The sequence below is a fragment of the Salvelinus fontinalis genome, chromosome 6, assembly GCF_029448725.1.
Source record: "Salvelinus fontinalis isolate EN_2023a chromosome 6, ASM2944872v1, whole genome shotgun sequence".
Lineage (NCBI taxonomy): Eukaryota > Metazoa > Chordata > Actinopteri > Salmoniformes > Salmonidae > Salvelinus > Salvelinus fontinalis.
Genome location: NC_074670.1, coordinates 19,405,742 through 19,418,476, shown reverse-complemented (window position 1 = coordinate 19,418,476; position 12,735 = coordinate 19,405,742). Strand labels below are relative to the sequence as shown.

The following is a 12,735-nucleotide window of genomic DNA, read 5'->3' as shown; positions in this document are numbered from 1 at the left end:
AGGTGCAAATAATCAGAAAACACAAACAGACAAACGAAAAAGGGATCGGTGGCGGCTAGTAGGACGGTGACGACGACCGCCGAGCACCGCCCGAACAGGCAGGGGAGCCAACTTCGGCGGAAGTCGTGACATTACCCCCCTCCTGACGTGCGGCTCCCGCAGCGCACCGCCACCGTCCTCGAGGACGACCTGGAGGGCGAGGTGCCGGGCGATCCGGGTGGAGGCGGTGGAAATCTCTCAGAAGAGAAGGATCTAAAATGTCCCCCACCGGAACCCAGCATCTCTCCTCCGGACCGTACCCCTCCCAGTCCACGAGGTACTGTAAGCCCCTCACCCGGCGTCTCGAGTCCAGAATGGCACGTACTGTGTACGCCGGGGACCCCTCGATCTCCAGAGGGGGTGGAGGGACCTCAGGCACCTCACTTTCTTGCAGGGGACCAGCCACCACCGGCCTGAGGAGAGACACATGAAACGAGGTGTTAATACGGTAATACCTAGGAAGTTGTAATCTATAACACACCTCGTTTATTCTCCTCCGGACTTTAAACGGCCCCACACACTGCGGCCCCAGCTTCCGACAGGGCAGGCGGAGAGGCAGGTTTCGGGTCGAGAGCCAGACCCTGTCCCCCGGTGTGAACACGGGGGCCTCACTGCGGTGCTGGTCAGCGCTCCTCTTCTGTCGTTGTCCTGCTAACCTTAGCGATTCCTGGACGGCTTTCCAGGTGTCCTTGGAGCGCTGTACCCATTCCTCTACCACAGGAGCCTCGGTCTGACTCTGGTGCCATGGGGCCAGGACCGGCTGGTAACCTAACACACACTCAAACGGGGACATGTTCGTTGAGGAGTGGCGGAGGGAGTTCTGAGCGAGCTCAGCCCAAGGAACATACCTCGCCCACTCACCAGGCCGGTCCCGGCAATATGACCGCAGAAACCTGCCCACATCCTGGTTTACGCGCTCCACCTGCCCATTACTCTCGGGGTGAATACCCGAGGTCAAGCTGACCGAGACCCCCAGTCTTTCCATAAACGCCCTCCAAACTCTGGACGTGAATTGGGGGCCCCGATCAGAAACGATGTCCTCAGGCACCCCATAGTGCCGGAAGACATGGGTAAACAAGGCCTCCGCAGTCTGCAGGGCCGTAGGGAGACCGGGCAACGGGATGAGACGGCAGGACTTAGAGAACCGATCCACAACGACCAAAATCGTAGTACTTCCCTGGGACGGGGGAAGATCGGTAAGAAAGTCCACCGATAAGTGTGTCCACAGCCGTTGTGGAACGGGGAGGGGCTGTAACTTCCCTCTAGGCAAGTGCCGAGGAGCCTTGCTCTGAGCGCACACCGAGCAGGAGGAGACATAAAATCTCACGTCCTTAGCCAACGTGGGCCACCAGTATCTTCCTCTAAGACTCCGCACTGTCCTCTCGATGCCAGGATGACCCGAGGAGGGGAGAGTATGAGCCCAACGGATTAGCTTATCCCGGACCCCCCTCGGCACGTACTGAACCCCCGCTGGACAATTTGAGGGGGGGTCTGCTCTAAACGTGAGGCTTTCTCTATCTCCGCGTCCACATCCCATACCACCGGTGCCACGAGACATGAAGGTGGAATGATGAGAGTTGGCTCAACGGACCGCTCCTCGGTATCATGGAGACGGGACAGTGCGTCAGCTTTGGTGTTTTGGGAGCCTGGTCGGTACGAGATGGTGAACTGAAACCGAGTGAAAAACATGGCCCATCTAGCCTGACGCGGATTTAGTCTCCTCGCTTCCCGGATGTACTCGAGATTACGATGGTCAGTCCAGATGAGAAAAGGGTGTTTCGCCCCCTCAAGCCAATGTCTCCACACCTTCAGAGCTTTGACTATAGCTAACAACTCCCGGTCCCCCACGTCATAGTTTCGCTCCGCCGTACCGAGCTTCCTCGAAAATAAAGCACAAGGGCGGAGCTTGGGTGGTACGCCCGAGCGCTGGGACAGCACGGCCCCGACCCCCGCCTCGGACGCGTCCACCTCCACTATGAACGCTAAAGAGGGGTCCGGATGCGCCAACACGGTTGCATTGGTGAACAGCTCCTTCAGACGACTGAAAGCTCTGTCCGCCTCTGCTGACCAACGCAAGCGCACCGGTCCTCCCCTCAGCAGTGAGGTAATGGGAGCAGCCACCTGACCAAAACCTCGGATAAACCTCCGGTAGTAATTGGCAAACCCTAAAAACCGCTGCACCTCTTTCACCGTGGTCGGAGTCGGCCAATTACGCACGGCTGTAACGCGGTCATCCTCCATCACCACCCCGTAGGTGGAAATACGATAACCCAGGAAGGAAACGGCCTGTTTGAAGAACTCACATTTCTCCGCCTTGCAATACAGGTCATGCTCCAGCAGTCGCCCAAGTACCTTACGCACCAGAGACACATGCGCCGCGCGTGTGGCAGAGTAGATCAAGATGTCATCAATGTACACTACCACTCCCTGCCTGAGCAGGTCTCGGAGAATCTCATCTACGAAGGATTGAAAGACAGCTGGAGCATTTTTCAACCCATATGGCATGACGCGGTACTCATAATGGCCAGATGTAGTACTAAATGCAGTTTTCCACTCATCTCCTCCCTGGATACGCACCAGATTATACGCACTCCTCAGGTCCAATTTTGTGAAGAAGCGTGCCCCGTGAAATGATTCCACCGCTGTAGCGATGAGAGGTAGTGGGTAACTAAACCCCACTGTGATGGAATTTAGACCTCGATAATCAATGCACGGGCGTAAACCGCCATCCTTCTTCTTCACAAAAAAGAAACTCGAGGAGACAGGTGATGCGGAGGGCCGAATGTATCCCTGTCCCAGTGATTCAGTAACATATGTTTCCATAGCCGCTGTCTCCGCCTGAGATAAAGGATACATGTGACTCCTAGGAAGTGCAGCGTTCTCCAGGAGGTTTATCGCGCAGTCCCCTCCACGATGGGGTGGTAATTGGGTCGCCTTCTTTTTACTGAAGGCGATAGCCAAATCGGCATATTCAGAGGGAATGCGCACGGTGGAAACCTGGTCTGGACTCTCCACCGTAGTCGCACCGACGGCAACTCCTATACACCTGCCTGAACACTCCTCGGACCACCCCTTAAGAGCCCCCTGTTGCCAGGAAATCACCGGGTTGTGCTGGGCTAACCAGGGAATTCCCAACACCACTGGAAACGCAGGTGAGTCGATAAGGAACAGACTAATCTGCTCCTTATGACTACCCTGCGTTACCATGTCCAGTGGTACCGTGGCCTCCCTGACCATCCCTGACCCTGATGGTCGGCTATCTAAGGAGTGCACGGGGAAAGGTAGGTCTAACGACACAAGAGGAATCCCTAGTCTTAATGCGAGCCCCCGATCTATAAAATTCCCAGCTGCGCCTGAATCGACTAGAGCCTTATGCTGTAGAGAGGGAAAAAACCCGGGGAAAGAGGTTAACACATACATATGACTGACAGGAAGCTCTGGGTAAGTCTGGTGCTGTCTCACCTGGGGTGATCGAGTAGTGTTCCGCCTGCCCTCCCGACTCCCAGAAATGTTCCTCCAGCACCGGTCGGCCGTGTGCTCTGGTCGACCACAACTGGTGCAGGAGAAACCTCCTCCTCCGGCCCCTCTGGACGCTGCCCCCCCTAACTCCATAGGGATAGGAGCAGGAGGGCTAGGGGATGGAAACGACAGGACCTGTTCCGAACGTCCGCGGGCAGCCAGCAGGTTGTCGAGACGGATGGCCATGTCAATGAGTTCATCCAGCGTGAGTGTGGTGTCCCGACACGCTAACTCCCTGCGGACGTCCTCCCTAAGGCTACATCGGAAATGGTCTATTAAGGCCCTGTCGTTCCACCCTGCTCCTGCGGCCAAGGGCCTGAACTCCAGGGCGAAGTCCTGTACGCTCCTCGTCTCCTGACGCAGGTGGAACAGCCATTCACCCGCCGCACGACCCTTTGGTGGGTGGTCAAAAACAGCTCGGAATCGGCGGGTGAACTCTGGGTAATGATCCCTCGCCGAGTCTGGGCCATTCCACACTGCGTTGGCCCACTCGAGAGCTCGTCCAGTCAAACAGGAGACGAGGGCGCTCACGCTCTCCTCTCCGGAGGGAGTAGGACGAACGGTCGCCAGGTAAAGCTCCAGCTGGAGAAGGAAACCCTGACACCCGGCCGCCGTTCCATCATACTCCCGTGGAAGCGCCAGCCGAAGAGCCCCGGAGCCGGATGTGGTAACAGGAACAGGAGGTGTTGGAGGAGGGGGTGCTGGAGATGAGGTAGGAAGGCCACTCCTCTCCCATCGATCCATCCTCTCCATCATTTGGTCCATCGCTGACCCAATTCTGTGGAGAACACTGGTGTGCTGGGGGACTCGTTCCTCCCTTGATGGGAGAGGAGACGCGGCTGCTCCTGCTGATTCCATGTGTTCTGGTGCGGGATTCTGTCACGATCGTCAAAGGGTGTGAAAAGAATCAGACGCAGAGAGAGAGCCGCTTGGAAAAAACTATTCCTTTTACTGCTTAACAAAATATGAAGCCCGAACATACAGGGCGCAGAAAAACACTTGCAACAACCAAACATACAACGCACGTAACAAAAAACAATCCCGCACAAAACAAGGGCGGGTCAAACTCCTAAATATAGGGAAGCTCATTACGTAACAAAAAAACCACAGGTGCAAATAATCAGAAAACACAAACAGACAAACGAAAAAGGGATCGGTGGCGACTAGTAGGACGGTGACGACGACCGCCGAGCACCGCCCGAACAGGCAGGAGAGCCAACTTCGGCGGAAGTCGTGACACTTTCAACCCCTACAAAAATGTAAATGAATTATAATCCACATAATAAATCACATTCCCTGTTGCTGCAGGATTATGTTCCTGCTGTATGAAACTGGCTCAAATTAAGATCATACATTCTTTGCCACCATGGCCTATTTATTGCCTTACCTCTCTTATCCTACCTCATTTGAACATAGTGTATATAGATTTTCCTACTATATTATTGATTGTATGTTTGTTTATTCCATGTGTAACTCTGTGTTGTTGTATGTGTCAAACTGCTTTGCTTTATCTTGGCCAGGTCGCAGTTGCAAATGAGAACTTGTTCTCAACTAGCCTACCTGGTGAAATAAATAAATAAATATAAAAACATCTGTATAGCTCCTTCTCCATATTGGAGATTCAACCCCTTTTTGCATATGGATGTTAATCCCCCCGATGCTCTGTCCCCTGTCAACCAATAGCACCAACAGTGAACCCCTCGTCACTAGTTTGTGTTCTTGTCAATGGGAAAGAGACGTTCTCAGCTCCAGCTCACAGCAGATTTCAGTATGCCTAAATTCAGGGGATTATCTCCCCTAGCAGACTGCTACGAGAAATAGAGGAGGACGAAATAGAGAGAGAGAGAGAGAGAGAGAGAGAGGGAGAGAGACAGAGAGAGAGACAGAGAGAGAGACAGAGAGAGAGAGAGAGAGAGAGAGAAAGAGAGTGTATGTCTGCGCTGCTGAAGATACAGAGAGAGAGCAGAGCAAGAGCGAGAGAGTGAAACTCGAGTGGAGGGGTGAGAGAGTAGCAACTTCATTGAGTTTAGGCAGAACTGCGCGAGAAGCAGGACGGAGCGCAACTCAGCATCAGTACCGACCAGAAAAAAGAGAGAATAGCCTTCAGGACACTACTGTGGACAAACAGACGGTGAGATGTACTTCATTCAAAAGCAGTGAGTCGCAACAACTTGAAAGGGAAGAGGAATACATCGATCGGACAGAGGATACATATACGCTGTCATACTGAAAAAGTTCCTAACTATGGAAAATAATTCCTAAATGACTTTAAGCAAAGTGTTCGGACAATACCAGTGCTTTGAGAAGCATACGATTCCAGAGACAGAGATATCACCGGTACGTTTGATTTACCCAAGCAGTAATATTGCTTTGCACGGCGGCGGAGAATAACCAGCAAGCGGCAGCCCTCACCCCAGTCGCATTGACGGAACAATAGATTCCCGTCCTACACTTTCGGGGAAAACACAGCCAAACCGGCGACAGAAGACAAGATAAAATGTTGCCGTTTTACCTCGTCCTTTGCCTTATGGGAACAGGTAAGAAAACTGTTCTTGTCATATTTTTTTGCTGGTTGTTTTTCTGCGCTATTGCTATAAACTCATGAGATGCTCGCTCCGCGTTCCGTTCAGGGCGCGCTGCGTCAAACTGTAGCCTAGTGATGCGCTGTGCTGACGGGGATTAGAGAGGAGATAATATTGCGGCTCCGCTTTTGCTCCGAGGAACAATCGTTTTTCTAGGGATGTTGAGACAAAGTTCCGCTACTGAAAGAGCTTACCCGAGGTACCGGTTCAATGGCACTAACGCCGATCCTTACCAAAGCGCACAGTGGCGAGGTGATGCGGTTTTTGTTGATTTTACGCATTCGGTTATTTATCTGGTGTAGGCTATGCGGGGTGTTTTTTTTTTGCTGATCGTTTGGAAACAGTCCATCATGTTAGTGCACGTGGTTATTTGATAGGCAGACGTAAGGCTAGACCAAAACTCGTGCAATCCGGGCTTGTTGCCACTGAGGTCTGCGGTGACATCAAAAGTCGCTGTTGAAGCAAGTGGTGTGTGTGTGTGTGTGTGTGTGTGTGTGTGTGTGTGTGTGTGTGTGTGTGTGTGTGTGTGTGTGTGTGTGTGTGTGTGTGTGTGTGTGTGTGTGTGTGTGTGTGTGTGTGAAAAAGAGAGAGAGAGAGAGAAAAAGAGAAAGAGAAATAAAGAGATAAAGCAGAGAGAAGGACGGAGAGAAAGTGCTTATATCCGCTCTAGATCGCACTAGTCTACCAGGCGAAGGATAGTAGCCTATGAGGTTGGCCGCAGGTATCACCGATCATAATTTCTAATGAGATGTGGGGGAAAACACGGTGCTTGTTTCTGCTGAAACGAACAACATGTATAGCCTAGTAGAGATAAACTGGGAACACTCCCCTAATGCAGCCAAGCAGACCTTAAAATGCACCAGCTAGGAATCGACCTCTCCACCCCGACACATTCCCTCTCTCGCCCCACACACCCCCTATATCACCCATATTTCATTTATTTTTGAATGGGCTTTATATTTTAAACACAGAGTGGAATTGCATGAGGATTGAAGCGTGTGAGGAAGCCACGTTATGTTGTAAGACCGCCGAAACAAGCTCTCCATCTCTTTTTTAGCAGACCTTTACAGAAGTTTATCAAATGCCACTGTGTGTCATTCATATTAAAATATATACTAGCCTATTATGGAACCTGTATTTGTAATGTATCAGACAACACTATTGTGTTATTATTCTATATGGAAAGTAACAATGTAGCCTAACCTCTAGTAGCCTATAAAGTTGAATCACAGACCTCACTCAGCCGAAAGTCCAGACCAAATAGCGTTCGATGGGTTTAAGAGGGGGGACATCTAGGCTATGTCTCGTTGTAAGTGCATAAACAGCCATGGGGTTGGATTTGAGACGGCTTTTAAACACACGTCTCCAATGAATAATTTCATAGCCAAACGCAGCCAGGTGGAAAAGGCTGCACCACCACTAGGCTACACGGAAAAGGTCAACAATGAAACGATCTAGAAATAAAGTAAATGTCTATTAAAGGCAGCCAACAGACCCCGGGCATGGTGCAATGATTTTTCTTTCATCTGTGCAACTGCTGTTTGTGTTATTTAACGTGAGGACTTCAGCCACTGGGGGCAATTGTCTGATGCGAGTCAACATTAGCGTGTCAATCATTTGTGTAGTGGCCTATGCCAATGATAGTTTACTATAAACTGTCGCTGTACTCACAAGTCTCTGCTATGTCCAATTAGTGTGCCTCTTAGGAAAGGAGGTTTCACATTCAACTGTTCCAAACAGTGGGTCTTTCTTTTGATAGGCTACTAATCTTGGCTGTGTGTGTGTGCATGTGTGTGTTATTATGTGCTAGAAAATCAGTTGATGTGGCCTTTGAATGGTTATGCAATATCAACATGCCTGCATATAATAGAAGTAAAAACCCATTTAGAGCAAATACAACCTCTAGGGTACTTTTTTCCATAGTTACAGCACAGTAGGCAATATAGGCTATTGCATTATTCTGTAAAATAACATAATCCTTTAGTAATCCCCCAGAGAAGAAATCTGATTGCACCAGCCAAAACATACATCATTCTGTATTGGAAAGTAAACAACAATGGCCCCTATTGAGGTTCTAAAGGCCCTTTGATTGAGTGAGACCACAGTCATAGAAAATGTACATTTTCATACCCAACCCCGCATTGCTCTATTTCTATGCATGTGTGTTGTTGTTTCCAGTTTCCACGCCTTTCAACAAACATTTCCTTAGTTTTGGTGTATTATTAACGCAGGCTCTGATTCGGCTCTAGATAAAGGCTTCAAATCCCCCGACCCCTCGGATTCAGAGGATCTTACTTCTTCCAATTAACATTGAGCATCCAGGAGTAAAGTAAAGCGCTTTCGGTCAACGCTTCAGTAAATGAATTAAAAACAAAATGTTTATTGGCAGTTAAGCCGTGTTTTCTTCCCACTGTCTTTGATAAATGAGAGCCGAGTACTGACACATGGGGAGGCAGTAATTAAATTTAAATGTTGAATCAGAATACACAACGTTGTCACACTGACACCCACTCTCCTCTGGGAGGAAACGAGAGAGGAGATGGAGATGGAACGCCTGCTGGAACTGGAACACAAGCACAAACAGACTTTTGCCTCCTAAAGAATTGTCAACGAGGGTCGGGAAATACAGTATTCCCCTAACTATTGACTGTGAGGAGCACAAACAAACAACAGCAGAGTTCCAGGGTCCTAGTGGATCCATTCCTGACAAACAAACACCACAAATGGCAAACAAACTGTAATGTACCATTTGTCATGATAGAGTAGTCATAGATTTACTCTGTGTCTGTCACGCATGTTTTTCTCATCAGATCATCAGAGAGAGGGGAGGGGGTAGAGGGGACCGGGTGTAAAATGACACCAGCAGCAGAACAATTCCTTGACAGACAAACAGTAGCTGGATGGGGAGGGGCAGCAGCCAGCATGGTTCACAGGCTGCAACACACACACACACACACACACACACACACACACACACACACACACACACACACACACACACACACACACACACACACACACACACACACACACACACACACACACACACACACACACAAACAAACAGACACACACACACACACACACACACACACACACAAACAGACACACACACACACACACACACACACACACACACACACACACACACAAACAGACACACACACACAGTCCCAGAAAACTTGGTTGTTCAATGCTTGTTCCCCCATCCATATGTATGTCCTCTCTGTGGCCCTCCTCTGCAGCAGGAGCAACAGCAGCATCTATCCATCATTTGCTTTCTCAGAATGTCCCCTGGCTTCCCACTGGAATTGGATTCCACCCTGCATCAGTATTCCAAGTAATCTTCAATGAGCTCTTTTTTGGAACCTTTAGCTTTGGTTTGCTGAGTCTCATAGGGCCAAGTTCAAGGGCTGGGAGCTGAGATCACACATTTCCCTCGCTGCTTTTTCCTCAAGTCGTGGCTGTCGCCACTCGTGTCTAAACCCAGTGAAGCACCCTGAAAATGCATTACCAGCACCATCCTCCTCTGAACTTGCCCAGTGAGGGGAATGTGTTGTGGGGCATTAGTAAGTCTAGTAGAACTCATCTACACACAAACAAACACAGCCTTTCACCATGGATATACTGTAAATACACAATGAGGCCTAGACAGGCACCATCAGAGGAACATATAGCTTTGCCTTGCCCCCCCCCCCCCCCCCCCCCACACACACACACACCTCCTCCCCCTTCCCCATTAGCAGAGATTTGTCCTGGATCTGAGCTGTGTGGCAGAAATATTTCTGGGCGATTCGGTGGCAGCGTGGCTAGGGAGGTTTGTTTTAGGGGAACCGTGCATATTTCATGAACCTCCGCTGCTTTGAATTCTTGTAGAGGAGTCAGGCTTGGGCGGAGTGAGCGGGGGACAGAGGAGTGTAAGGGGTTGTAGGGAGAGGGAGGAGGAGGAGGAGGAGTGAGACAGGACTCAGAAGTGTAACTGCCAGTGTGATGATCAAGTTGACGCGCGGCGGCAAAACGTTAGGGAATACCATGGAGCATCATTAACTTCTCTCCATCTTTTCTCTCCTTTCCCGCCTATCTCTCTCCCTCATTTTCTATCTGTTGCTGAGGGGGGAAAAGGGATTGAGGAGAAAGTAAAATGAGAGAGAATAAGTTGGAAGGCAGAGGGAGAAGAGAAGCCAAGTTGAGGATGTGTCAGACCAGGGGTGCACGGTCACAATAGCGCTGACGCAGCAGAATCCATCTGGTGTAGAAGTCTGTTGCATTATTTAGGAGACGCACCCATGGCAAAGATATGGATGAGTTTGGCCTACTTTGATTCCCACACTAGGAGTGCTCTCTGCAATGGACCCATGGCTCAAACTGGTGGAGATTTGATTTCCAGACAGACCTCATAGACGATGGAAAGGAATAGGATTCAGGGGAGGGGGCACAAATCAAACTTTAAAGGTCGTTTTTGTTCATGGCATGAGAGCTCTTAAGATTTGTTTTGTTTTGAGTGAAATTGTAGACACTTACTCGTGAGTCACTCTGCAAGAGTTATTCCCCCCAGACCAGTACACTCAGAAAACCAACGATTCATATCCATTCCCAACCACACCTTAACCTTTTGTAGAGAGCCCTCTTTTCCCTGCACTTTTACTTTCCCTCCAGTAACTCAGAACTGATTCATCCGAAGGTACTAACAGACAAACCAACAGTCATACAGACAGACAGCCATACAGACAGACAGCCATCCAGACAGACAGACAGACAGACAGACAGACAGACAGACAGACAGACAGACAGACAGACAGACAGACAGGGGTGCAGAGGGGAGAAACTATAACAATGGGTTACTGTGTCTTCCAGCCACAAGACATGTTCACGCACACTGGCATTGTCTTCTTCCTCGGACATCGCCTCCTTGACTAACAACACAATGACCCCTGGGGTCTTCCTCACTCATCTTTGGCCCCCAATCCCCCCAACCCCCACCCCCTCAACAACTTTGCTGTGTACAGAGGCAGAAATCGGAGGGAGAAAATAAACAATGGGGCTTCATAAAACAAGCTCTGTCTCACTAATCAGCTTTGCCATGCGGGGAAACAGAGATAAAGAACTTGGCATTGTGTCCAGGGGCCTTGTTATCAGCTGTTAGCTACTTCACTGGATGTAGTTGATGGCACGGCTCAACACAACAGGGAAGGCCTTGTGTTGTGTGGGCAGCAAGGCAAGATATGCTGGAGCTGTACTACCAGCTGGGGCACTTGGCCACTTCCATCCCTGTCTTTGTCTCTCTCTCTCGCTTCCTCTCTCTTCGCTCTATTTTCTCCCCCTCTTTTCATCCCCTCTCTCTCCCCCCCCCCTCTCTCTCTCTCTCTAATGCTAACTCTCTGCTTCTCTAACTCTCACTGCTCTCTTCCTCCCTTCCTTCTCTCCTTGTCTCTGTCTTTGCACGTCCTCACCTCTGTTTCCCCCCGGGGCAGAGGAAGATCCTTGCAGGAAGTTACACATAAAGACAGGGACAATGGAGGGGCTGTGTCAGCTTCCTCTTCCAAATAACTGGTCCACACACACACATGGCGCCCGGCCCCTCAGCCTCTCAGCCCAAGGCCCCTACCAGTCCTACAACAGCCCCACTTCCATCCACTGCCGGCAGATTACTGGGCTCTATTATCACCCACTGATTAGAATACAGTAGGGAGAGAGCAGAGGCTGTTTACTCTCTGCATTCTCCTCCACCAAACTGTGGTACAGCGAGACGGAACCCTGGGTTAATTCTTTACAAATCATTAAAACAGAGCTCAGTGAGAGAGTAGAGCAGTAGCACAGCCACTGTGTTCAAACAGTAGCAAGCCAGCTAGCTATTTTAGTGAAACAAATTGTATTTTTATTATATTTTTTGGGGGGGGGGATATAGAGAGATGTATCACAATTTGGCAAGACCTCCAACCCAAGAAACCCAGAGAGCATAAAGAGAGTTCCAACATACTAGACCAAACATTCGTTTTTATTTTCCAATCAATTTCTGCCCTCCAAGACAAGAATTTCCTATCTCCTGCCGAGACACAGAAACCAACAGCAAATTGAAATGTATCTCCCGTGTTGCAGCAATATCTGGGCTTTTGTTATCTTCACTAGCCGTGTTCCTCAACCTTGTTTTAAAGATGGCCCTGTTGGGGGGTGATTCTGGCAGCTGGGAAGAGGCTGAGGGGGAAAAACCCATGCGGTTATGAATCCTGGGAGAAGCTATTTATTTGTCTATCTATATATTTTCTACTTATTTATCTATTTTTATTCCCCACTCAATCCGTTCTTGAGATGCGGTCCGATTTTCAGTGGCTCCTCTTGAGCAGAGGGACGTTAATATCATGTGGCCATTGTGTGTTATTTTGGAGGGTTGTTGTGTGTGCACGTCCATAAGTGACTCATGAGGAGCTTATCAAAGCAACGCCCTAAACTATGTGTTGCTCATAGTACACACACACACACACACTCACACACACACACACACACACACACACACACACACACACACACACACACACACACACACACACACACACACACACACACACACACACACACACACACACACACACACACACAC

General features: G+C 49.7%; 1 protein-coding gene across 12 annotated transcripts in view; it reads left to right on the top strand.

The window, feature by feature from the left end:
* Positions 1–5,419: 5,419 nt before the first annotated feature.
* LOC129857293 (kin of IRRE-like protein 3) overlaps positions 5,420–12,735 on the top strand; it is a 52,697-nt gene continuing 45,381 nt past the window's right edge. For 3 of the 12 annotated variants that reach the window (XM_055925383.1, XM_055925389.1, XM_055925382.1), the window contains exon 1: positions 5,426–6,095. In XM_055925383.1, coding sequence (XP_055781358.1) covers positions 6,056–6,095 — 40 coding nt within the window. In that variant the 5' untranslated portion in view covers positions 5,426–6,055. Of the gene's footprint in view, positions 6,096–12,735 lie in introns of all 12 variants that reach the window. The other 9 variants (XM_055925385.1, XM_055925384.1, XM_055925379.1 and 6 more) reach the window with 8 other exon arrangements.